The sequence below is a fragment of the Carcharhinus amblyrhynchos genome, chromosome 11, assembly GCF_965287045.1.
Source record: "Carcharhinus amblyrhynchos chromosome 11, sCarAmb.v2.hapA, whole genome shotgun sequence".
Classification (NCBI taxonomy): Eukaryota; Metazoa; Chordata; class Chondrichthyes; order Carcharhiniformes; family Carcharhinidae; genus Carcharhinus; species Carcharhinus amblyrhynchos.
This window is the reverse complement of record NC_137334.1, coordinates 79,104,444-79,131,871: the sequence shown is the minus strand read 5'-3', so window position 1 is coordinate 79,131,871 and position 27,428 is coordinate 79,104,444. Positions and strand designations below refer to the sequence as shown.

Here is a 27,428-nt window from a genome sequence, read left to right as displayed (position 1 = left end):
GAGCTGGGAATTGAACCCAGATCCTTGGCGCTGTGAGGCAGCAGTGTTAGCCACTGTGCCACCCATTAGTTGCGCCAAACTGCAAGTGGTGATCTGGCGATCAGAAGATTGGGCCCACCAGACATGCTTGTTAAAATAAGCGGTGCGGGCCAGAGAGGTTGTTCGGCCTTAATTGTCACTAACTACACTACATAGGGCAGCACGGTAGCACAGTGGTTAGCACTGCTGCTTTACAGCTCCAGGGACCTGGGTTCCATTCCCAGCTTGGGTCACTGTCTGTGTGGAGTTTGCACATTCTCCTCGTGTCTGCATGGGTTTCCTCCGGGTGCTCTGGTTTCCTCCCACAGTCCAAAGATGTGCAGGTTAGGTTGATTGGCCATGCTAAAATTGCCCCTTGGTGTCCTGGGATGTGTAGGTTAGAGGGATTAGTGGGTAAATGTGTAGGGATATGGGGGTAGGGCCTGGGTGGGATTGTTGGCAGTGCAGACTGGATGGGCCGAAGGGCCTGTTTCTGCACTGTGGGGTTCTATGGTTCATAAACTCGATTGGGCAAACTTGCAATTGTTAGAATAGCGAGCCACTGAGTAACAAGCCAAGACAGTGTGGTGATCTCTGTGCAGACAGTACTAGCTCACTGTGTGGAGGAGTAAGGGGCTATGTCTGGCGAGCGACCTGTGCATTTCCGTGTTTGACCTGCAGCTGCTGCCAACACCACAAACTGCTTTCGGATTTACCCTGTGATTGCTATCCACGGATCACAATTCCTTCCAAAAAGGCTGTGTGAAACCTCAGCGGGAACAAATGCCTGAGTATCATTACTTAAACACTATTGGGGCTGCGGCCAAACTGAAATCGACAGCTTCATTATTTAATCTCACCTTTAAATACATTTACAAATAAAGTCACTGGACGGGGTGCGGTCAAAGTTTGGACTCGACAGGGAAATTGTGCAAATATCTGCTTCCTTTTGTTTTACAAGAAACTAAACACACGGATGCAGTCAAGTCAGATGATTTCCAGTAAGGCGGCATTCTGGAAACTGAAAGTAAAAATCGCGAGTAAACAGCGGAGCGAGTTCAGGGGAACGAGCGGAAGTGGCAGGAGACAGGTCTGCTCAGAATTGCCCTTGGCCGCTCGGTTATAGAGCGGTCCCAATCGTACAGCGCTGGGAATTACAAAGGTAATGAAAGCCCCTCATTCAGACAGCGCTTGTTGGCTCAGTGTACACAGCGCTCAGCATTCAGAGTGGCATGAGATTGCCATGTCTTTGCGGTGTTGACATTTTAAGATAATTTGAAGTCTTGACTTCCTATTTAAAACGTAACTTGAGTTACTTTCGGTTTTAAAGTGTTTCTCGGCATTGTATGTGGCGGCATTTTGGCAGTTGCGGGTGGTTTCCTTGTGTCAAAGGCTTGATCGACCTCCTAAGAAGTATTAAAATATTTCACTCCCTCTTGACAAGCAGAAGATTTGGGCTCTCACCCTTCCCGGTGTTACCAATCCACCTTTGGCATGCTGAGGTAGCTATTAGCATATGTGAGCTTTGATGACTTCAGGAAAGACATTGATGAACTTGAAGGGGTGCAAAGAAGATTGACTAGAATGTTGCCAGGACTAGTGGGCCTGAGTTATGGAAAGAGGGTGGCCAGGCAAGAATAATATTCCTTGGAACAAAGGAGGGGTGACCTTATTGAGATGTATAAAATTGTGAGGGGCCTAGATAGGACATTGGGCAGAACTTTACTGGCGTGTCCACCTGACCCCTGGTTAGATCGCACCCGAGGCCAACGGAGAATGCCGTTCTGCGAGTCTCGCCTGCCCTGATTCTGAGCCGGGTGTGCTGGTAAAATCAGGGCCATAATCTTTTTCCCAGGGAAGGGGAATTGAAAACTAAAGGGTATAGCATTAAGGTGAGAGGAGAAAGATTTAAAAGGGATCTGAGGGGGCAACTTCTTCACACAGTGCTTATGTGGAATGAGCTGCCAGAGAAAGTGGTTGAAGCAGGTATAATGGCAACACTTAAAAAGCACTTGGATAAATACATGTATGGGAAAGGATCAGAGGGATATGGGCCAAATGCAGGCAACTGAGACTAGTTGGAAGGGCAACAAGGCCGACACGGACCGGTTGGACCGAAAATTCTGTTTCCATGCTGTATTACTCTGTGACTCTATGACCTTACAACTAAGTACTGTCCTGGCCTAACTCTCACTTTGATCCCACCAGAGATCAAATATTATCACCGGTTGGTGTACAAACCAGTTCCACAAGGACAAGTAGACTTGAACTCAAAATGCCAAAGCTCATTGTCTAACTAATTCCATTAACAGATTTCATACTTGGGAGCATATTTGTCATATCACATCACACCACACTTGCTGTATATATGAAATTTAGAATATTTATATAAATTAATTTTGATATTTTTCTTTGATGAATAGGTGTATGGATCAGCGTGACGAATCCAAGTCTCTATCTGCAGATTACGGTAACTCACATTCTGTAAGTGTGTCACCCAAAAATGTGTTGTGTCAAATCTAAATTAGAGGGACAGATAGGAGATTCTGCGGCAGCAAAAGAGACTCACGGATGGTATGTTGCCTCCCGAGTGTCAGGGTACGTGACATCTCGGACCGTGTTTTCAGAATCCTTAAGGGGGAGGGGGATCAGTCGCAGGTTGTGGTACACATCAATGCCAACAACATAGGTAGGTGGAGGGACAGGGATTTAAAACAGGAATTTAGGGAACTAGGATGGAAATTGAGAGCCAGGACAAAGCATGTTGTCATCTCTGGTTTGTTGCCGGTGCTACATGCTAGCGAGTTGAGGAACAGGGAGAGAGTGCAAATAAACATGTGGCTGCAGGGATGATGCAGGAGAGAGGGTTTCATTTACGTGGATAATTGGAGCACATTCTGGGGAAGGTGGGACCTGTACCAACAGGACAGTTTGCACCTGAACCAGAGGGGCACCAATATCCTGGGAGGGAAATTTGCTACGGCTCTTCAGGGGGCTTTAAACTAATTTGTCAGGGGGATGGGAAAACGAGCTGTAGTCCAGAAGCCAGTGTTGGAGGTAGTGAGGAAGGTATCAAGGTTGCAGGAGTGTACAAGCAGATAGGATGGTGGGTTGAAGTGTATCTACTTCAATGCAAGGAGCATCCGGAATAAGGTAGGTAAACTTGGAGCATGGATTCGTACTTGGGACTACGATGTTGTGGCCATTACGGAGACGTGGTTAGAACAGGGACAGGAATGGTTGTTGGTAGTTCTGGGGTATAGATGTTTCAGTAAGAGTAGGGAAGGTGGTAAAAGAGGTGGAGGAGTAGCATTGTTAATCAAGGATAGCTTAACGGCTGCTGGAAAGCATTTTGAGGGTGATCTGCCTGCTGAGATATTATGGGCTGAAGTTAGAAATAGGAAAGGAGCAGTCACATTGTTAGGAGTTTTCTATAGGTCCCCAAATAGTAATAGAGATGTGGAGCAGGAAATGGCAAAGGTTAGGTGTGGAGGTCACAGGGTAGTTATCATGGGTGACTGGCTACCTCACAGAAGACAAAGGGTGGTGGTGGAGGGAAAGTTTTCAGACTGGAGGCAAGTTACTAGTGGTATACCACGGGGATCAGTGCTGGGTCCTCTGCTATTTGTGATTTTTATCAATGACTTGGAAGAGGAGGCTGAAGGGTGGGTTAGTAAATTTGCTGATGACACCAGGATTGGTGGAGTAGTGGATGAGGTGGAGGGCTCTTGTAGGCTGCAAAGAGACATTGATAGGATGCAGAGCTGGGCCGAAAAATGACAGATGGAGTTTAACCCTGATAAGTGCGAGATGATTCATTTTGGTAGGACAAATTTGAATGCAGATTACAGGGTCAACAGCAGGGTTCTGAGGAATGTGGAGGAACAGAGAGATCCTGGGGTTCATATTCACCGATGTCAGAAGGTTGCCACTCAAGTGGATAGAAGAAAGGCCTATAGTGTGTTAGCATTTATTAACAGGGGGTTTGAGTTTAAGAGCCGTGGGATTATGCTGCAACTATGCAGGCCCTTGGTGAGACCACATTTGGAATATTGTGTTCAGTTCTGGTCACCTCACTATAAGAAGGATGTGGAAGCATGGAGAAAGTGCAGAGGAGATTTACCAGGATGCTGCCTGGTTTGGAGAGTAGGTTACCATATTTATTGCTAACTGACACTCGCCTATTTTCCTGTAACACTAAATGACATTGAAAAAAATCATTGCACTGCTTCACACAATGATCTGGGAGCTTTACTGCTCACTGAACACAAAGACAAAACCTTGATTTAAAATCTGCCCTAAGGGGTAGGTAGAACCTCCAAAAATGCAGCAATTCTTCATAGAATCCCTACAGTGCAGCCATTTGATCCATTAAGCCTGCACCGACTCTCTGACACAGCATCTTACCCAGGTCCTATCCCCATGTAACTCCATGTATTTTCCCCGCTATTCCCCCAAACCTACATAAGTTGGGACATTAAGGAACAATTTAGCATGGGCAATCAATCTGATCTGCTCACCTTTGGAGTGTGGGAGGAAGCCAGAGCACCCGGAGGAAACCCACGTAGACATGAAGAGAATGTGCAAACGCAACACAGTCACCTTAGGTTGGAATCAAATTCGGGTCCTTGGTGTTGTGAGGCAGCAGTGCTAACAACTGTGCTACTATGCCACCCCGTGCCACACTGAAGTGTCAGCCCAGATTATGTGTTGTGTAGTGAGGCATGAATTGACAATCTTCTAATTCAGAGTTGAGAATGTATTTTGATTGAACACAATTGGATACGGGGTCAAAGATAGAATTATCCTTTTTAAACACAAAACATTTGAGTAAAACACTGTCTCTTTTTTTTTAAATGATCAGGAGCAGTGTTACCGTCTAAAACATTTTAAAACTATGTCACTTTCTTTTATCTTTTAAGTCCAGATTATCAAAGAATCCTACAGTGCAGAAAGAGGTCCTTCGGCCCATCGAGTCTGCACTGAATACAATCCCACCCAGGCCCTACGCCCATATCCCTACATATTATATCCACTAATCCCTCTAACCTATGTATCCCTGGACACTAAGGGACAATTTCTTAGCATGGCCAATCAACCTAACCTGCACATCTTTGGACTGTGGGAGGAAACCGGAGTATCCAGAGGAAACCCACGCAGACACAAGGAGAATGTGCAAACTCCACACAGACAGTGACCCGAGCCAGGAATTGAACCCAGGTCCCTGGAGCTGTGAAGCAGCAGTGCTAACCTCTGTAACACTGTATGACTTCACTGGGTGATCTAGGGAATAAAGAGACCAGCCGATGTAGTACAATGCCATATAGACCAGAAGGTCTTGGGTCCTATTTTGGATTAATACTGAGTTAGTTTGCAGATAGAGCAGCAGATAGAACGAAGAACAGTACAGCACAGGACAGGCCCTTTGGCCCACTAAACCTGTGCCGACACATGATGTTCTTCTAAAGTAAAAGATCTTTTGGCTCTACATGGTCCATATTCCTCTATTTGTCTATCTCTCAACATGCCTCTTAAATGTTGCTATTGTATCTGCTTCTACCACCCCCTCAGGCAGTGCATTCCAGGCACTTACCACCCTCTGTGTAAATAAATTTGCCTCCTTTAAACTTCCCCCTCTTACCTTAAACCTGTGTCCCTTAGTAAGAAGTCTCACAACATCAGGTTAAAGTCCAACAGATTTATTTGGAATCATGAGCTTTCGGAGCACTGCTCCTTCATCAGGTGAGTGCTCCTTCATCGGGTGAGGCACTTGCCCGATAAAGGAGCAGTGCTCCAAAAGCTCATGATTCCAAATAAACCTGTTGGACTTTAACCTGGTGTTGTGAGATTTCTCACTGTGCCCATCCCAATTCAACGCTGGCATCTCCACACTATGCCCCTAGTAATTGACATTTCTATGCTGTGATGTGCCACTTTGGACCTTGGTATTTTGGGGCCAAAGAAATTAGTGTCAATTCCTGCTATGGATCATTAGTTAGCAAAGTCTTGCGGGAAAATGTTTTTGTGTGTTTTTGACTCAATGTTAATTCATACACGAAGAAGGCCCACTTATGGAGTTGGTGGATTTACTGGTATCTGTGTGATGAACCTGGCAAGTAGCTTCAGATGGGGAAGAAGAAGCTGTGTAAAATTCCACTTAGATTTCCATCTCAGTGGTTAGAATATTAGCTTGACAGTACACTGCATATATCTATTGTGGAATTGACACACCTTTGGTATAAGTGGGCCAACAATCACAGCTTTGATAAAGATTACTGCTGAATGAATGAGAGTTCTGAAACTCATTACACATAACATAGCCTTCAACTGGAAATCATTCAAAGACTTGGACAATTATCTCTAACTGTTCAGTCATGATTGGCATTAAAGTTTCAGTAAGGATTTTTTCCTACTTACAGTTATAATTGGTTCCATTCATATTTAAAACATAACCAAAAAGTATAGGTCGATCAATACCAAAAAAATCTAAATTACTGAATACAGTTCTTTTCATAGAATCCCCACAGTGCAGAAGGAGGCCATTCGGCCCATTGAGTCTCTATCGACTACAATCCCACCCAGGCTCTTTTCCTGTAACCCCACACATTTACCCTGGCTCGTCCCCCTGACACTAAAGAGCAATTTAGCATGGCCAATTCATCTAACTCGCACATCTTTGGAATGTGGGAGAAAACTGGAGCACCCGGTGTGGGAGAAAACTGCAGACACCAGAAGAACATGCAAACTCCACAGACAGTGACCCAACCTGGGAATTGAACCTGGGTTCCTGGCACTGTGAGGCAGCGGTGCTAACCAATGTACTGCCCTATAAACTATTCCTCACTAATCCGTAGGATGATTATTTAGATCCAAAATGGCGGGGGCCTGGAATGCGCTGCCAAGTGAGGTGGTTCAGACAGATATGTCAGCGACATTTAAGACTTATCTGGATAGACACATGAATAGACAGGGAATAGAGGGATATAAATTGAGGTTGATCGAGGTAGGTAAATGTGATCTGCACAGGCTTGGAGGGCTGAAGGGCTAGTCCGTGTGCTGTTCTTTGTTCAAAATGTTAACTGTTTTTCACCACAGATGCTGTCAGATGCTGTCCAGTGGTTTATTTCAGATTTCCAGTATCTGCAGAATTTCGCTTTTATCTCACTGATCTTTCTCTGGCTGTTTTTCCAGGATTTTGAAGTTATTCCAGACAACAGTGAGAACACTATGAATCTTTCAGAAAATCTTGAAGCAGCAAAAGAAGAACTAAAATTGTGGCAGGTACAAATATCTGACAGCATCCTCTCTGTGACTTTACCAACTGGCGTTATCTTTCTGTTGTTTTAGATCAACTCCCTGCAATCACAAGAATGAATTTATATGAACCATTGGCACAAAATTCATAGCTGGAAGGGGAAATTGGGTTTTGAAGTCAAATTCATAGCTTTGGGGCTCTCTTGAATGAAGGTTAAATAACTTTAACTGATTTTAACCATTTGTCGTGATCTTGTCATCACAAATCCTGCAACACCCTCCCTAACCCACCCTAAGTGGGTGCAGCTATATCTCAGGAATTGCAGCAATTCAAGAAGGCAGCTCACCACCACCTTCTCAAGAGCAACTAGGGACGGGCAGTAAATGTTGGCCAGTCAGTGACGTTCATATCTCATAATTCAATTAAAAAAAACTCCCCAGATAGGGTAACTCTGTTGCATAGCTAGAACTTGCAGAGCATGCTGGTTGAACCATAGCAGCACTTTGAACAGACACAGGGCGCGACTCTCAGTCACTGGCCCTGATTTTACTGGTAGGTCCGCCAAGAAGTCAGAGTGGGTGAGGCTCGCAGAGTGGCATTCTCTGTTGGCCTCGGGCACCATCTTATGAGCCTTGGGCAGGCGTGCCAGTAAAAGTCTGGCCAATTGCGTACAATCAGCACATTTTGCATGCATATTACTTTAGTAACAGCAGTTGGATAAAAGACTAAGTTTACACAAGGCAGCATGGTGGCAGAGTGGTTAGCAAATTCCCCTGAATTAGGTCCAACTTAGCATAGCCAGTCAACCTAACCAGCACATCTTTGAACTGTGGAGGAAACCAGAGCATCTGGAGGAAACCCATGAAGACATGGGGAGAATGTGCAGACTCCATACAGATACTGACCTGAGGCTGGAGTTGAACCCGGGTCCCTGGCGCTGTGTGGCAGCATTGTTAACCATTGTGCTACTGTGCTGTCTTCTGTAAACCTTGGTTATTAGCCCTTTGGACATTGATCCCAATGAAAATAAGCATCCACTCACTTCATCCAGGCTACATGAGTGGAAATATTCTCCTGTTAATAATTTTAGGAAACGGTTGGGTACAAAAGTTAGTTTCCATCATTTAGTGGATAATTAATCGTAGAAGTTCTTTGAAAAATAGTTTCAGGATGCACTTTTAAAAAATGTCGGAGTTTTACTCTGTTGCCCAGGAGTTACAGTCATGCCTTGTGTTTTTGAACAGAGTAAATTAGACAAATTGGATAAGGAAAAATCAGATTTAATCTGTGAAAAACTGGATGTGGATGAAAAGAAGAAGCAAGCTTTACAAGAACTTACCCAGCTGAATAAGGAACAGGAGCATTTGCAGATAGAGTTTCAAAAGGCAGAGAAATCCTTCAAGGTAAAAGTGACTCTTTTTACTGTTTCTTCAACACAACATTAAAACTAAAAGAATCTGTTAAATTTCACATATGCATATTTTAATCATTGTACTATGCATTTGTGTGTGTTTAATCTGGGGTCTGCATCAAAAGAGCGTATACACATACCAAGGCCAGAAATGTCTTTTGGACGGATTAGTCACTAGAGGAAATTCAGAGTGAGACTGGAACCTTCTATGCCTAAGTCATTGTCCTGGGTTGTGAGTCACTGGTTCTGCAGGGTGGAATCCCACAGGATCACCAAGAGCGAGTCTATAGCTGCCTTTTATTGCCTGATGCAGTAATTGGGTCAAATTCCTGGAACTCCCTCCCAAACAGCACTGTAGATGTACCTACACCACATGGACTGAGGTGGTTCAAGAAGGCAGCTCATCACCACCTCATGGAGTCATAGAATCATAGAATCCCTATAGTGTAGAAAGAGGTCATTCGGCCCATTTAGTCTGCACTGGCTCTCCGAAAGAGCATCCCATTTGGGCCCTCCCCTTCATCCTGTCTCTGTAAACCCACACATTTACCTTGGCTAAGCATGGACATTAAGTGGCAATTTAGCACGGTCAATCCACCTTGCTTACACATCTTTGGAGTGTGGGAGGAAACCTGGAGGAAACCCATGCAGACACGGGCAGAACGTGCAAACTCCACACAGACAGTCCCAAGGCCAGAATCAAATCTGGGTCCCTGGTGCTGTGCGACAGACTTTTACACCCTTCGGCGCTTTGTGTCTGTGCCAACTTTCAAGCACCTATTTATTCTATTCCTGATTTCCAGCACTTGGTCCATGGCTCCACAGTGCTTTGTGCTGGTAGGCTATGCACAATTACTTGGTTAAACTCCAGTGGCATTGTCTTGTATGTTTTGAAATTCTTAAACTTTAATTTTTATCATTTGTGTCGAAGCACTGATGACTTTCTGTGTAAAATGGGGAGGAGCACATGCAGTTTATATTGCACCAGCAGAAGCTGTGTATGTAGATCTCTCAGTAAGAGTTGATTAAATGACCTTACTGACCTTCTGTGCGTGTCGAGCATTCAGTTGATCAAAATTGAAAAGAAACCAGCCTCTGCCAGTACAAGAAGTCCGCCATCTGCAAGGAGTGTGTTGGAATACTCTATACCTGCCTGGATGAGTGCAGCTCCACCAACAGTCAAGAAGCTCAATATCAGAGAAGCAGCCCGCTTGACTGGCACCCCATACACCATATTCAACATTCGCATCCTCCATCACTGACGCACAGTGGCAGCAGTGTTTGCCATCTACAAAATGCAGTGCGGCACAACTGCCCTGACAGCACCTTCCAAACCCACAACCTCTGGCACTTAGAAGGATAAGGCATGGGAACAACCTGCAAGTTTCATTCCAAGCTGCACATTATCCTGACTTGACACTATGGCTGGGATTCTCTGATCTCACCTGCGGGGCTGGGATTCTCCGGTCCCGTTGCTGTGAATGGAGATTTGGTTGAGCTCCACATTCCTTGTTCCGGCTGGCAGCGGCAGCACGGCGAACAACATCAGAGAATTGTGGCCAATGTCACCATTCCTTCGATGTCACTGGGTCAAAGACCTGGGGAGGAATTTTCTGGCCATTCATGGCAGCAGGATTTTCTGGTATCATAGAATCCCTACAATGTAGAAGGAGGCCATTCGGCCCATCGATCTTGCACCAACAACGATCCCATCCAGGCCTCATTCCTGTAATCCCATATATTTACTCTGCTAAGCCCCCTGACACTAATGGACAATTTAGTTTGGCCAGTGTACCTAACCCGCACATCTTTGGGAGGAAACTGGAGCATCTGGAGGAAACTCATGCAGACATGGGGAGAACATGCAAACTCCACACAGACAGTAATCCAATCTGGGAATCGAACCTGGGTCCCTGGCGCTGTGAGGCAGCAGTGCTAACCATTGTGCCAGCATACTGCTGCAGTGAACAGAGGATATTTGGCTGAGCACCAAATTTTCTGTCCTTGCTTTCAGCGGCAGCGGGGTGTGAATGGTCAGAAAATGCCAGACACAAACTCCCTCCCGAGCAACACCGTGGGTGTACAAGAAAGCATTAACTACCACTTGGAGCCGGCAGTTTGCAGTGCCAAATAAACCTGTTGGACTTTAACCTGGTGTCGTGAGACTTCTTACTGTGCTAACCCCAATCCAACGCCGGCATCTCCACATCCAGGAAACTTTTACAGATGTCTTCCAGCCACACAAAGAAAGCTATAAGCCTCAAGATAAAGGCAGCATCCCTTTTCATCCACTAGGCTCCCTCAGTTCTTGATCAAAGGAGTGCGGGTGCACAGGGATGTCCTGTATTCCAGGAATGTCTCCAAAAAGCACACCAGCCTCACCTCGTCAACCTGGTGGACCATTGCACAAGAGCAGCTGGCAACCGTGTCCAAACACCATACAGTGCAGGAAAGGGGTGAATGATCTCACTTGTTCCACCAGGGTAAGTCATCCTTCAACTCCCTCCAATGTCAAACTCCTGTCATGGCATCATGTGCTGAATGGCTTCTCTCTCCAGGGATTTCAGGCAATCATTAGTAGGGGGACCCATGATTGCCTCACAGAAACTTTCACATCTCCAGCATCCTGTCTAGAGTGTTGCACATTCTGCATCCTCTGATCCTCCTGGGGAAGGCTCACCAGACACGGGGGACATTCACCTGACACAGTCTCTGCTCCATCCCACCTCGTCACAAGCTTTTCCTTCATTTTCACTTGCCCCCATGTTTCCGCCATCTTAACGGTGCTCTCGAGTCACAGCCACAGACAGAATGTGAACGACTCCTCCATCTTTCGCTCTAGTCTGCTGAGTGATTAACAGATCTCTGCCTGACGTTCCGTTGTTGCATCTCCAGCATTGAATTGGCAGCTGCTTCCAGAAGCTGATCTCCTGACTGGGTCTGAGTGGGTGGCTGTTCTCCAGCAGGCACCCCCCCACCGAGTGCCGGACAGCTAAGCTATCCCTGCCTCTGACTGCTGCGGGAACCTGTCGGTGAGGCGGAGCTGGCACGCAACAGGGGGAAAGAGTTCAGACTAGGGAGAGGGACAACCAATATCATCTTTGTGTTCGAGGAGACTTCAGCTGAGCTGGCTGGGAAGGGCAGAGATTATAAGGAACGTGAGATGGGTCTGAACCAACAACCTGGGATGGAGGACAACTCCATAACTTCACGTCCTGACAATCGCACTGAGTCCTCAGCCTCATCAACTGAAACTCTTCTCTCCATTTTCCAGGCAGCAGCAGATTGAGACCCACAGTGTAGCCCAGTGTCAGTCTAAGCCCCCAGACCACAGGAAGACTATTCATAATGCTCAACCTCCACCATGCAGAGACATACACCTGGGTGGGGCTTGCTTCCGATTAGGCTCCAGCTCACTTTCTGGAGAACACCTCACCGACAGGTTACCACAGCAGTCAGAGGCAGGGATAGCTTAGCTGTCCGGCACTCGGTGGGGGGGTGCCTGCTGGAGAACAGCCACCCACTCAGACCCAGTCAGGAGATCAGCTTCTGGAAGCAGCTGCCAATTCAATGCTGGAGATGCAACGATGGGTGATGGAACATCGGTAAAAAGTCTGACAACACCAGGTTTTAGTCCAACCGATTTATTTGATAGTAAACTCACAAGCTTTCGAGGGGACTCCCTCTTCGTCAGGTGAATGGAGAGTAAGAGGGAGTCCCCTCGAAAGCTTGTGAGTTTACTATCAAATAAATCGGTTGGACTAAAACCTGGTGTTGTCAGACTTTTTACTGTGTTTACCCCAGTCCAACGCCGACACATCCACATCATGATGGAACATCAGGCAGAGATCTGTTAATCACTCAGCAAAACTAGAGCGAAAGATGGAGGAGTCGTTCGCTTTCTGTCAGTGGCTGTGTCTCGAAAGCACCATTAAGATGGCGGAAATATGGGGATGAGTCACCACCTCCTCAAAGAGTCAGGGCAGGGGCCCTCGGGCACTCATGGGGAGTAGGATGGTCAGCTGGACGCCTCGGGGGTGTTCTCTCAGGACACTCCGAGGGTGTACAGCCATTCACAGTCCCCTCTGCCTGTAACCTTATTGACTCAAATGGCTCAGGCCACCAAGCATACACCTCCACTGGAAAAGGGGGCCCTTATCAGTCTGAGGCCCTCCAGATCTCAGGCCACCAGAGGATGGCCAGGATACAGCAGTCAGCAGGCTACCTCCACTCTGCTGTGGATATCAGGACTGACCAGTGGGGTAAAGGTAGGGTTCAGAAAGTTAAGAAATTTTGAACTCACCTTTGGGTCATGGGTGTGCTACCACTCTTCCATAAATTGCACTTTTGTGAGTACATTTCCTGGTTTTGTGAATGTTTTTATCAACTGAAGGTGTTATGATTTTATGCATAGGAATCTGCCCTGGTCAAAATGGTCCCTTCTGAGTGTGGAATTCTGCTTGAGTATCACTGCACAGTGGAACGGGTGTCAGCCACTGGGAGCAGAAGACCTTTGCATTTCTCAACCCTGACTGCAGTTACAGCTCAGTGTCTGAAAGTGGAGACCCGAGTGAGTGCCACAGCACAGTGGTGTCCTTCTGGACAATGGAAAAAGTCTCGCAACACCAGGTTAAAGTCCAGCAGGTTTATTTGGAATCTTGAGCTTTTGGAACACTGCTCCTTCATCAGGTGAGTTTGAGAGACCTACAATACAGACGATGCTGAGAGACTTTGCCGTCGCACCTCTCTCATTCTCCTCAATCACCTCATACACCAGTTCTACAGCTGACGCTGCAACCTGCGTCCAAGATAGAGTCCATATTCTCAACTTGTGCTCAGAACACAGCAGACCAGCTGCAAGACGCTGCCAAGCAGTCAAGACAATGAAACTATGCCACCTACACGCACACCAAGAACAGAAAGCTTAAGAAACTCGGCGGCATCACCATCAGCTCGCGAACCCACTTCAGGACATTATCTGTGAAGAGCGGTTCAGCATTGTGAATTTCAGCGCAACAAGAGTGGCACAGCGCCAAAGGAAGTAGGCGATGGACATGGCACTCACCTTGAAGTCATGAGTGAACAGAGGTTCAAACACAGCGCACGCCACTCCTTTTCAAACAGCTTTCAGGCTGATATAATTTTCTGCTGGCGTGAGGCAAGATTGGAAGACATGAGGTTCCAGTGAGTAGCCGTTTCAATGAACATTCATGAGATGGTAAGAAGTGCAAATGGCTGTTCACACCACTAGGCAGTGGGATGATCGACCCACTGTTAAACTGCCTTCGGCAAAATCCTAGAAGCACTTTTACGATGGCAGTTTTCCGACTGCCACTGGATTCTCTGCTCTTGCCAGGCTGCCGAGAAAGATAGGAAAACGCCGGCAACTTCTCACTGTTTTATTGAGGTATTTGATTTACTTGCAATTCATATACAATTACTTAAGGCCCTTTCTTTTTCAATAGGCAAGGCTGTCTGATAAGCAGGCTGAAGGCGAAAAACTAAAAGAACAGTTGCTTCAACTTCAACATGAGCTCCAACGTAACCAAAACGATTGTGACCGACTGCGGTCTAAATTCAAGGTAACTATTGTGCAATGAGGCAAATCGTATTCTTGTTCTTTAATAAACACTGTTTAGTTAAATCTAAATGCACCTTATAGTTAGCCATCTGGTATTCAGTGCCTTGTGGTCTAAGAGTGATGGGATTATGGCTCCCGTAGTTACGAGGGTTACATAAGATATCCAAAACAGAAACAGGCCATTCAGTCTAATCATTCCATTTATGCTCCATTTGAGCCATCTCCTGTTTTTTCCATCTAGTATAACTTGCTATTCCCTTCCAGCTTAGGTGCTTAGAATCAGAGAATCCCTACAATGCAGAAGGAGGCCATTCAGCCCACTGAGCCTGTCCTGACAACAATCCCAATGCAGGCCCTATCCCGATAACCCCACATAATATGGTGCCAATCCCCTTGCCAATAAGGGGCAATTTAGTATGGCCAATCAACATAACCCAGATATGTTTGAAGTCTTCTTACCCATACCATTGATTTCAACCATTCCCTATGATATTGAGTTCTACATACTCACTAATCTCTGGGTCTAAAGCATTTTTTTCTGAGTTCCTTATTTAGTTCCTTATTGACCATATGGAACTCATGGTTTCCAGTTTTGCTTTTCTTTATATGTGTAAAAATTCACTCTATCTATTCCATCAACACCTTTCTTAATTTTAAAAGCCTTTATTATGTCACCACCCAGCCATTTTTTTTCAAGAGAAAAGAAATATTGCCTGTATTTCTGTATAATATGGTGACCAGAATTGTATGCAGTACTCCCAAGTGTGGTGTGACCATGGTCTAGTACAAGTTTAGCATAACCTCGTTACTTTTCATTTCAGTGAAGCTTCCTACTTATCCCTGTTAGAATCCTTTTCTAATCTGTTGAAACAGGGGTGAAAAAAGGAGCTTTCATAAAGAGAGAACCTCTGGAACATCTTCATTCTTGCCCATCCTCCTTCTCCTCTCCTCTATTGCCTGACTGAAGTGCACACCACTGGTAATTGTGATTCCTGCTCCTGCTAGATTTGTGTAAATAAAAACAAAATGTCACAAATCTTCTTTTTGTGGCCACATGTACACCTGAGGCCCCACATCTGCTCCAGTCAATGCAGAAGCCCCAAAACTAGGGCCCTCATTGGCATACGCACAGGGCCTAGTTCCCAGCTTGGGCAGCCACCAACAAGATAACAGGAACTAATTTGGGGTCCAGTGTTTGTCCTTGAAATTGTGACACCATTGCGCTGTTTTGGAGGCCATTTTACGTCCATTAAATGGGTACAAATTTCTGCCCCCCATGGCCGGAATTTTACCACCTCACAGAACGGCATTTTCCATTGGGCCCTGGCGGGATCTAACGAGCAAGGGTAAAATAACTGGCACATATCCGGAGATGTAAATATTTCTGTTTGTTAATGATCACGAAACAATTTGAACTTGGAAGCTTTTCGGTTCAGACTCTCGCTTTTCAACATAGTCTTTGTCGCATACAGGTTAAGGCAGTGATGCCTGAGAAGAATATTAAATTTATCAAACTCGAAGGAATTGTGCCGAACGATCAGGAGGACGAAGAGTTCCTGAAGATAAAGTGCTGTTATCAAATCTTGCCCAAAGTTCCATTTGTTCTTCAGAACGGAGAGGCTTTGATCACTTTCGAAGATGAGCATGGTAATACTTTTAATTTTTTTTATTTGTGCATGGGATTTGGACATGGCTGGTTAGGCCAGCATTTACTGTCCATCTCTATTGGTAGTTGAGGGTCAACTACATTGCTGTGGATCTAGAGTCACATGTAGGCCAGACCAGGTAAGGGTGGCAGAGTTCCTTCCCTAAAGGAAATTAGTGAACCAGATAGGTTTTGTGTCAATCGGCCATAGTTTCATGGTCATCCAGATTTTTATGGAATTCAAATTTCACCATCTGTGGTGGTGGGATTTGAACCCAGATCCCTAGAGTACTACCCTGGGTTCCTGGATTACTAGCCCAGCAACACTACCACTATGCCACTGCCTCCCCACAGGGCAGAAGTCTCTGGAAATCTTCAGTTGCACAGATACTGTTTGCCAATCTGGTAGGTCACCTCATTCTGAAAAGGCATGGTCCCTATTTTGTATGGGGAAGTGTGAATCATTTTGTATTAGGATTAGAGTTATAGAGTCATAGAGGTTAACAGCAATGGAAACAAGCCCTTTGGCCCAACTTGTCCATGCCGCTCTGCTTTTAAATCCCTAAGCTAGTCCCAATTGCTCGTATTTAGCCCATATCCCTCTATACCCATGTAAGTGCTTTTTAAAGGAAGAAATTGTACCCGCCTCTAATACTGCCTCTGCCAGCTTGTTCCAGACACTTACTGCCCTCTGTGTGAAAAAATTGCCCATCTGGGCCCTTTTGTATCTCTCCCCTCTCACCTATGCCCTCTAGTTTTAGACTCCACTACCTTTGGGAAAAGATATTGACTATCTAGCTGATCTGTACCCCTCATTTTTTTTATAGACCTCTATAAGGTCACCTCTCAGCCTCCTACGCTCCAGAGAAAAAAGTTCGAGTTTATCCAGCCTCTCCTTATAACTCAAACCATCAAGTCCTGGTAGCATCCCAGTCCCAATCTCTTCTGCAGTCTTTCTAGTTTAATAATATCCTTTCTATAATAGAGAGAGCAGAACTGTACACAGTATTCCGACTTTGGCCTTACCAATGTCTTGTACAACATCAACTCCTGTATTCAGTGTTCTGATCAATGAAACCAAGCATGCTGAATGCCGTCTTCACCACCTTGTCCATCTGTGACTCCACTTTCAAGGAGCTACGAACCTGTACTCCTAGATCTCTTTGTTCAATAACTCTCCCCAATGTCCTACCATTAACTGAGTAATTCATGCCCCGGTTCAATTTACCAAAACGCATCACCTCGCATTTATCTAAATAAAACTGCATCTGCCATTCGTCAGCCCACAGGCCCAATTGATCAAGATTCGTTGCTAACTGAGATAACCTTCTTCACTGCCCACTGTGCGACCAATCTTGGTGTCATCTGCAAACTTACTAACCACGCCTCCTATATTCTCATCTAAATCATTAATATAAATGACAAATAACAGTGGACCCAGTATCGATCCCTGCCGCACACCGCTGTTCACAGGTCGCCAGTTTGAAAAACAACCCTCTACAACAGCCTTGTGGCAAGATCAGATACAAACTTACCTTCCTGTGTTTCTTTGGTGTTTTCTAATTGCTGCTTATTGGCATTTTTGAGCTTGTGTCATTCTAATATATTTTCCCTATTCTAGCCTCTAATTTCTTCCAATTTTTTCAAAAGCTGACTTAAAATTAAAACAAACATTAAAAAAATTCTGTTGAAGAATGTAACCACACTCCTGAAGAAAAAGGTTAGTTTATTTTATTAGTGTCACAAATAGGCTTATATTAACACTGCAATGAAGTTATTGTGAAAACTCCTTAGTCACCACACTCTGGTGCCTGTTCGGGTACACTGAGGGAGAATTTAGCATGGTCAATGCACCTAATCAGCATGTGTTTTGGACTGTGTGAGGAATCCAGAGCAGCTGGGGGAAACCCATGCAGACACGGGGAGAATGTGCAGACTCTGCACAGACAGTGATTGAAATCAGGTCCCTAGTGAGGCATCACTGCTAACCACTATGTTACTATGCCCATTCCCTGTTGGGATCCCCAAATTCACACTTGACATATTTTTGCCTGAAAATTCACAGCTGTTCTGGCATCCCTACTGTGTCAACCTTTCAGAAGTCATCTGAATTGGGTGGCATCTGGGACTGGGCCTGGATGCGCCAAGTTTCAGTCTTGCATTGGAACCAACATTGGACTTCTGGAGACTACAGTCTTTGCATATCTCCAGGTACAACCATCCTTGAAGGACGGGGCAGATCTGTGGCAACAGCTTCCTATGTTATCAGATATGATGTCCCTGGTCCTTCTGAGTGATCTATTGTGTAGTTAGCAGAGACTTAACAATGCTGACCAGCAAACACTGTGGGATCTATGGTGTGATTGTGGCCTGGATCCCTCAAGGACAAAACAGAGTTTTAAAAAATTTGGAGCACTTCCTCTCCTGCAAAGAGACCCAAGGGACAATGCCAGCATTCATTCAGGGAATAGGATTGAGAACTACACTGTTCTAATCCTTTGATCCTCCACTATCCTTTTTAGCCTCTTCAGTGGCCGGGTTGCCTAGTTCTGTCCTTAATGTCAAGGGCACCGTGAAATGGTATCCAAATGAGGAAACCTCCACTGGCTGCAGTATGTCCCCTAGGATCAGTGGCGATATGGTGACAGTTCTTTGTAGGTATAATTGCTATTAGAACTGACCCCTGCATTTTTGGTATAATTTGGCACAATTTATTTGTAATTATTTACATGGCTTTGCTTTCTGTATTTGCTCTTTTCCTTGGCCACCTTCTGTCATTATGAATATAGCCACAGTGGTTAGCACTGCCGTCTCACAGCGCCTGGGCGCTGGCTTCAATTCCAGCTTTGGGTTACTGGCTGTTCTCCCCGTGTCTGTGTGGGTTTCCTCCAGCTGCTCCAGTTTCCTTCCGCAGTCCAAAGATGTGCAGGTTGGATTGATTGACCATGCTAAATTCCCCTTGAGTTTCCAAGATGGATAGGTTAGGGGGATTAATGGAGTAAATGTGTGGGGTTTCGGGGACAAGGGCGGGCGATGGACCTGGATAAGGTGCTCTGTTGGAGAGCCAATGTAGACTTGATGGGCTGAATGGCCTCCTTCTGCACTGTGGGGATTCTATGAAAATGTGTAAGGCCCAAAATGATCCCAGCAGTCATGTTGGCATCCTGCCTGCTCAATGCCCACCAGTGCTCACCTCATCAGGGCATGTTGGTTAATGGGGAAGGCACTTTATTTGTGTGAGACTGGCTTTGATGCTCCAACTTGGACATTCAGTATGTCATACAGACGGGAAACGCCACCACCAGTTCCTCTTTTCCAGAAAGTTCCATTTTTGCCTTTAAGAATACTGGTTCGTCTCGTGTTACTGGGCATTACAGCTTCCAAGCTTGGAGGCTGACGAACTGGGAACCAGGATGCGTTTTGGCTTGGAGTACTAGGTAGTCCCTACTCCAGTGTCCAATTTTGAATTTGAATGGTGAGGAAATCACAAGGTGCAGATGTGCGATTCCCTCATGTTTGCTTCCAGCGTGGGAAAGGAATGCTGAACGGAAATATCTCAGCCTGAAAATCTACTTCCTGCCACAGATCCCGGCTGAGTCCTCACCTCTGAACTACTTGTTACAGCTGCCAAATGATACCTTCTTATTGAACTCCCTCCAATTTTTTTCTTGTCTTTTTCTTGAAGTTGCGAATACAATTCTAAAAGTGCCCAAACATCACATAAACCTGGATCCTGGGAAAATAGACGTGAAAGTTCAGCCTGTCAAACTGGATTCAGCAAGGAAGTTTGAGGTAAATGCATGAAATCAGCATCAGACCATTACAGAATGTATTGAAATGAAGGTTTCTGGGCATTAAGGGCTTTTGTGTCACATTTGAAAGCTTGAACTAGTCTCTTTGTATAAGGCCGGCTCATATATAATGGACAAAGTCAATTACGTCTGACACACTTGCATTGATTTGTCATGCATTATGACTAATTATACTAACGTATCCACCACTACTCTTGCAGTTTAGGTTGGAATGTTTTTATATGAACTCTTTTTCAGGTGCATGTTGACATCTGCCGCAAGACGGTCAAGGTTTACCAAATTTCAGACAGTCTTCCGGAAGAACAGATGAGAGACAAGTTGGAAATAAGTTTTTCAAAGCCTAGTTTAGGCGGAGGGGAAGTGGAACACATTGAATATGATAGGTCTTCTGGAACTGCTCTGGTCACATTTGTGGAGAAGGCGGGTAAGTGAAATACTTTCCCCTTTGCTGTAACTGTCAGTTAAGTGCATGAAAGGGAGAGGGAGGGACCTAAAGCAGCACAATTTATGATTATTAGGAATTCAAACTATGAGCTGCCGGGTGACTCACCCACCTTGCTGCTGGGGAACCCGCCACAAGGGGTCGACTTTGGCAAGACTGGAAGACCCCATCGACAGAAGGGGCTCGAAAATCCCACTTCTCGATCTTTATTTCACCACCGTTGCTAAGCGTTTGTTCCGGATGTTTATAACACATTTTACTAAGCTCCTATAGTTCTGGAATGAACCAATTATTTAACACTCTGTACAGTAATCTTCTTCACAAACAAACAAACTAAAAATATGCATAATGCTCCAGTTAAACTCGCATTCTTTTGTCTTCTATTGTTTTACCCCTCAGAGGTAACAAGAAAAGTGGGTAGCCTCCCATCCGGATTTTACGTCCATCAGGCAATTAACTACACAGCACTGCGGCTCTCTCCCCTTTAAGGGGGTGAGAGGTCACTTCCAAGGGCTGCCAGCCAATCAGTGGGCCAGTAACTCTTAGTTCCAACAGCGCCACTGGGAGTAATGGCCACTGCTGGGAACACACCCAGGAAGCAGCAGAACCAAAGTGAGGGAAGATATTGCAGCTATTGGATACCTGAAGTAACAACAGCAGCAAAAAGTGGAGAAAGTAACTGGAGTTAATGATGCTGATATTTTCAGGGAATGAAGTGAATGGATGCAGGCCAGAGCAGCTGCAGAACCCAGTCAGGGCAGAGGCCAGAAAATCCTGCAGAAGTTAAGGCAGGAATTCATTATCATCATTTAGATGCTTTTTTTTTGCTTGGCAGCCAGCCAAGCAATTAACTGCATAGCACTGCGGCTCCCTTCCCTTTTAAACGGGTGAGAGGTCACTTCGAAGGTCTGCTAGCCAATCAGTGGGCTAGTAACTCTTCAGTTCTGACAGCGCCACTGGGAGTAATGGCCACTGCTGGGACTACACCCAGGATGCAGCAGAACCAAGCTAAAATGGGGCCAGGTCATTGGTAGAAGGCCATAGTTGGGCATCTTTGGAGGGCACTGTAGAAACATCACGGGAGCAGGCCATTCAGCCGCTGTTGATTGTGCCAGTCCCCAACAATCAGAATGGGCAAAGCTCATTGATTGGGGGAGGGGGAAGATGGGGACCCATGGAGGATTCAACCTGCGGCAACAACTCCCCACTGTCCTCACCAACCATCTCCCCCCTCCCCCCACTGCCCATCCCACACCTCACCAGGGCCTGTCTGACTTGCCTTGGTGACTTGGCCCCATTTTAGCTTGGTTCTGCTGTATCCTGGGTGTAGTCCCAGCAGTGGCCATTACTCCCAGTGGCGCTGTCAGAACTGAAGAGTTACTAGCCCACTGATTGGCTAGCAGCCCTTTGAAGTGACCTCTCACCCGTTTAAAGGGAAGGGAGCCGCAGTGCTATGCAGTTAATTGCTTGGTGGATGTAAAATCCTGATGGGACTTCCAGAAATAGTCTCAAATTTCTGGTCCCATGAAGCATGACCCCATAAAATCGCAGCTGTTCTCAATACCTCAGTCAATTCTTTTCTCCATCCACGTGGATTTATTGTCGATGGGAAGAGAGCTCAAACTGAATATCGGCTTTTTCTTTAGTGTTGGAAGCTGTAGGAGATCCTTCAGTTGCCAGTATGTTACGAAGGGTTGCGTGATTCCAGTCACACTGGTATCATACGTTACTGATGAAGAATTTCTCATCTTCTTTCTTTTAGTTGCTCAGCGTGTTGCAGAGCAGAAGAAATACAAAATCCTCTTAACGGAGGAAACAAGTTGTTTGGTGACAGTAGAACCTGTAAAGCAGTATTCTGTGAAGAAGTTTCAGGTGAGCATGCTGCATGTTACGTCATCTCAGTACGTTGTCTAGAATTACAACAAATACCATTCCCCCTTCACCTCTATGCTCACTGAACTACACTGGTTACCAATTTTGCGTGGCAGTTTAATAATACGTAACTGTTGAACTGTACATTCATTGTAAAATAATCTCTTTAATATACATGATATGTTAATGCTTGATCCAAGTCCTATTCCAGACGCAGGGCTGACTTGCATTTCCCCATGAGCACACGATTCGGCTCTCTTGTTTTTGTACAGCAAGATGGTGATTAGTTTGATTAACAAACATATTCCCACAAACTCCATCAAATAATACAAGGGAAGCACAAGATCCAGTAACCCAGGATGGTAGGCTGTTCATTGGTGCATAGTGACACCACATACATGCTTTCTGGTACAGGATCTCAAGCTGTGATTTAATTCCAACTAAAATTCATCCGTCTGGTACAGTGGTTAGCACTGTGGGTTAGGTTGATTGGCTGTGGTAATATGCTCCTTAGTGCCAGGGAGTTAGCAGGGCAATTAAATAGGGTTATAGAGGTAGGGTTGTGGTCCTTTGTGGGATTGTGGTCAGTGCAGACTTGATGGGCCAAATGGCGGCCTCCTGCACTGTAGTGATTTTATAATCTATGATTTTAAAATCCTTGTTTTCACATATCTTATGGCCTCCCAACCTCTGTAATTCCTGCAGCCCCACGACCCCCTCATAGAGCTATCTACACGTTGACCTCTCTAGTGCATTGTTCCACCACTTGGTCTGCCTTCAGTTGCCTAAGCCCCAGGTTTTGGAATTCCGTCGCAATGTCTTTCCGCCTCTTGTTTCTGTTTTAAAACACTCCTCAAAACCATCTGCTTTGATCAGGATTTAAATCATCTGACCTAATATCTCCTTACATGGCTCGGTGTCATACTTTGCTCTACAATGATCCTGCGATGTTGTTCATTGCAAATTGGGTGAACCACTGCTTTAGAAGGAGTGTTGCACCTTGAATGCTACATCATATCATTACCACTATCTGAACCACATTTTTCACAACGTTGGTGTCCCAGTGGACCCTGGACTGAGTTTCAGGCTCTCTATCCTCACCATCACCTATCCTTCTGCCTCAACTCATCTGCAGTTGAAACTCTCATTCACACTTTTGGTATCTTCAAACTCAATTATTCCAATAGTGTCTTGGACACCCTCCCACCTTGTGAATTTACCCTAGTATCATCTTATGCAATTTGGTGTCAAATATTATCTGATAAGACACCCATTATGCACTGTGGGACATTTTATTCTACTAAAGGCACCATATAAATGCAGGTTGTCATGATGCAGAATATATTATGCCGTCGTTAAAGTAAAGCTGGATCTATTTAAGGCTACAAAGATAAAACGTTACGTAAACAGTTTGCTCGGAGTCTAGTTACTTCAGTGTCAGTGTGAGATTGGAATGCAGTCAAGTTCAGTAGCTGACCACATTTAATGACTGTAACACAGCTCTGAGGGAAGGAATTATAAGTTATCTTAAATGTAACAGTCATGATTGTCTAAGACGTCTTAACATTCCGACACTTACAACCAATTCACATTTTTAAATGTCCCTGCATTATTTTGTAAATTAGATTTGTTCTCTACTTAAGGTCAGTTTTCAAAGTAGTAAAGGAGGTTTGTAAATACGTGAATGGAATAAAAGAAATTTGGACTGATGGGGGACAGTTTTGAATTTCAGCCAATTGGACCTAAGAATTAGCCCAAGGTTTCCTCCAGGTGCTCTGGTTTCCTCCCACAGTCCAAAAATGCGCGGGTTCGGTGGAATGGCCACGCAAAATTGCCCTTCAGTGATCCAAGGAGTGCAGTTTAGAGGGATTAATGGGGTAAATACATGAAGTTGTGGGGATAGGGCCTGGGTGAGATTCTCTGTGAGAGAGTCCGTGCTGACCCAATGGGCCGAATAGGCTCCTTCTGCACTGTAGGATTCTATGATTCTAAGAAGTCTATTGTGACTCCGTAAATGTGGCAAGATGTATATGTAAATTCCCCATTCTTATTAAGATATATTTCTCCTTCCCATAATATTAGTTTGCTCTGACAAATTAGTCTGAATACTTTCTCAACTTTGCCAACGTGTGGACCTATATGGATGCTCCCAGCACCCCATTTTGAGCCCTTTTTTAATCTCTCAAACTCAATTTAGCTTCTGACATCACATGTCAATTCACTAGTATCTGGGCAAGTGCTGGGGTATGGGTCCAAATTTAAATCAAAATACTTATCTAATATCTTATGCATTATTGGGTAACTATCAGCTTAGGTGGCACAGTGGTTAGCATTGCTGCCTCTCAGCGCCAGGGACCTGGGTTCAATTCTGGCCTTGGGTGATTGTGTGGAGTTTGCGCATTCTCCTTGTGTCAGTGTGGGGTTTCTCCAAGTGCTCCGGTTTTCTCCCACGTTCCAAAGATATGCGGGTTAGGTGAATTGGCCATGCTAAATTGCCCCTTAGTGTTCCAAAATGTAGAGTTTAGCTGGATTAGCCATAGGGAATGTGTGGGGTTAATGGGATAGGGTTGAGGAAAGAGCCTGGGTAAGATACTCTGTCAGGGAGCCGCTGCAGACTTGGTGGGCCGAATGGCCTCCTTCCACACTGTAGGGATTGATTCTATCTTAGGAAGGAAGTGGGAGGGAGGCAGTGGTTAGCTCAGTTGGCTGGAATGTGCTTCAGTGTAGCACATTTCCATTCCAGCTGAGGTAGACTTGGGCCTGCCACCTCAACCTGACCCAGAGAGAGGAGGGCAATGACAAAGCAGCGCTGACAAAAAGCTGTCAAGAAGACAGCTCAGGATGATGCATCAGCAGAAAATATGCCAAGGAACTGCCTTCAGGCACAGCGTACATACCACAGCATCAGTTTGGAACGTTTAAAAAGAAAACGAGAATGGGTCTTTTTGAGTGAAAGCTGGCTGAGTTAAGGGAAGTTTTAGTTTCAACTAAGTGTTGTACCAAGGATTTCAATTTAAATAGAAGACAGCAGAGCTTTGGACAATCTGAAGGAGGGTAGAATGTGGCTGGCCAGTGGGAAGTTGTCAAAACTAAAGGTGGCACAAGCATGAATGAGGGTTTTAGCAGTGAATGAGTAGTGATAGGGTGAGAATAGAGATGTAACAGAGATTGAAGGAGGCATTCTTATTGATGGCATGATTATGAGATTAGAAGCTTATCTAGATGTGGAATTGGGATCAAAAATAGGAATTTGCCACTACCATTCTATACTATGCCATTGCATTTACCCATTGTGTTATAAGAACAATGTGTGGCTTTCATTTACCTAAAATGGTAGCTGAAAATACAGGATTGATTCACGCTCTGATTTGTAACAACATTGCCATTTCTTAAAAGTTTCTAATACTTTTAAATAAATTAATGACTGGGATTTTATGTCTTACTCCCCTTGCCCCCATCTCCCGTCCCTGCCATGCCACCCCCACCTCCACACTGATTTTCCAGCAGTGGAGATGGTTCGTCATTGGCCACTGGCAAGATCCTTCAATCCTGCCAAAGCCAGTGGCTATTTGCATTGCTTGCTGGCCATGCCGCCAGGTAACCCATTGTGTGTGGGGGGGGGTGGGTGGGGCGGCGGGAAATCATCATTGGTGGGACCAGAAGATCCCGCCAATGGAAAGAGCTGGAAAGCCACAACCAATGTAATAAACTGCGTTATCCGTTGCATTCTTCCAACTTTCTTTCAGACATTTAATGCAATTTGCAAGCGAACTGTGCTGCTAACGGGCATCAAGGATGTACTGGAAGAGGAAGAATTACAGGACAAGTTGGAGATCCATTTCCAGAAGCCAAGTAATCATGGCGGTGAAGTTGAGAATTTAAAATATGTCCCAAAGGACCAAAAGCTCACCGTGTACTTTGGAGAAGATGTGGAAGAGGAATAATGTTCCATTTCTTAGTTAGGAGTTTATGTCTTTGTAAAGTCCATACATCTTTTTTTGTCTGTTGAGTCGGATAGTTTTGTCACATTCTCAATAGTGGTCACGATCTCTTTTTCTCTAGATTTGGTTATTCCAGAAACCAATTACATTATTTACTTGCTATCTCTGTGAACCATTTATCATGTGTATATCTACAATATATATATTCTTAGTTTCATCACTGCTGTACCGTTTTGAATTGTGTAAAAATGCATTCTATTTTGTGTGTTTATCTGCCACATACATAGAAGCATTTCTCATACCTCTTCTCCTTTACATGGCAAAACTATACTGATTTGCAATAGGGCATGATAAGATAGTTGTGTATAAAACTAACAGCTAAAATAAAGGAATGAAAAATACTGTTTACGCTGCTGTATCAGTCCTTCAAATAAAATCAGCCTGAAATTAGATTTTTTAAATGATTGTTGTGTTTCCAATTTCAAATTGTGAAGGACAATGCTATTAATAATCATGGTATGGAAGAATAGTCTTATCGCTTACTTCAAGACTATGGGTTTTCCCTAAGGTTTATCTGTTAAGAACAGAAGTTTGCACAATTTGCTGAATATATATCAAATAGTCTCAGCTTTTGACATTATAATTACAATAACTCCAGGAGTCAGAGGTAAAGGAACTGTGCCTTATTGCACAAAATAATGTGAAGCAAAACCATAAGCCTGTAGTGAAGAGAAGTCCCATCTGGGATAGTACAACAATGGACCCACTCATGGGCCTGCTTTATAAACTGCTTGGTATACAAGCTCCACCTGGTAAGGTAACTGCCAATCACCAGCGAGCTCATACTGTTCGATTCCTACAGGGTGGTCAATCAGTGATTTCCCCATGCAAGCCCTGTGGGGTTAGGATACTAATTCGTTCAGCGCATCCGTGCTTTTAACTGTTCCACAATTGGTGGCCGTGCCTTCAGTTGCTTAGGCAAGCAGGGTGACAAACTCTTGGGGCGGGGTACTCAAAAGCAAAATGACATTTTGCTATGGGGATTTGTTCAGGTGAGGTGGGGTAATGGGTGGGGGTTTGCTGTGTAATCTGTAAGGAGGATACCAGTACTAGAGTGTGTTTAGCATGTATACTGCACTTGTATGCAGTAGTCATGTAGAATGTAGCATGCAGCCTGGGATATGGGACAACAGTCTTGAATATGAGCCAGTGCCAAGCTCTGGACTTCACTCCCTATGGCTTTCTGCCAGTCTTTCTCATGTTCCTATTTTAAGACATTTCTCAAAACTTACTCCTTTGACCAAAGTTTTGCTAATCTGATGGATGGGATTTTATGGTCTCGCTCAAACTAAACCAGAAATTCCCGCCCAAGGTCAATGGACATTGCCATTGTTCGCCCTCTGTCTGCTCCAATTCCATGGCAGTGAGGCAGTAGAATTCCCGTGAATATC

General features: G+C 44.9%; 1 protein-coding gene across 1 annotated transcript; it reads left to right on the top strand.

The window, feature by feature from the left end:
• The first annotated feature begins 998 nt into the window (after positions 1-998).
• nmi (N-myc (and STAT) interactor) lies at positions 999-26,378 on the top strand. Its single transcript, XM_080199407.1, has 10 exons — positions 999-1,180; positions 2,442-2,502; positions 7,210-7,299; positions 8,518-8,676; positions 14,150-14,266; positions 15,738-15,912; positions 19,596-19,702; positions 19,960-20,146; positions 21,927-22,036; positions 25,783-26,378. Exons 2-10 carry the CDS (start codon positions 2,446-2,448, stop codon positions 25,978-25,980), a joined length of 1,200 nt encoding a protein of 399 aa, XP_080055533.1. The 5' UTR covers positions 999-1,180; positions 2,442-2,445; the 3' UTR covers positions 25,981-26,378.
• The last annotated feature ends 1,050 nt before the right edge of the window (positions 26,379-27,428 follow it).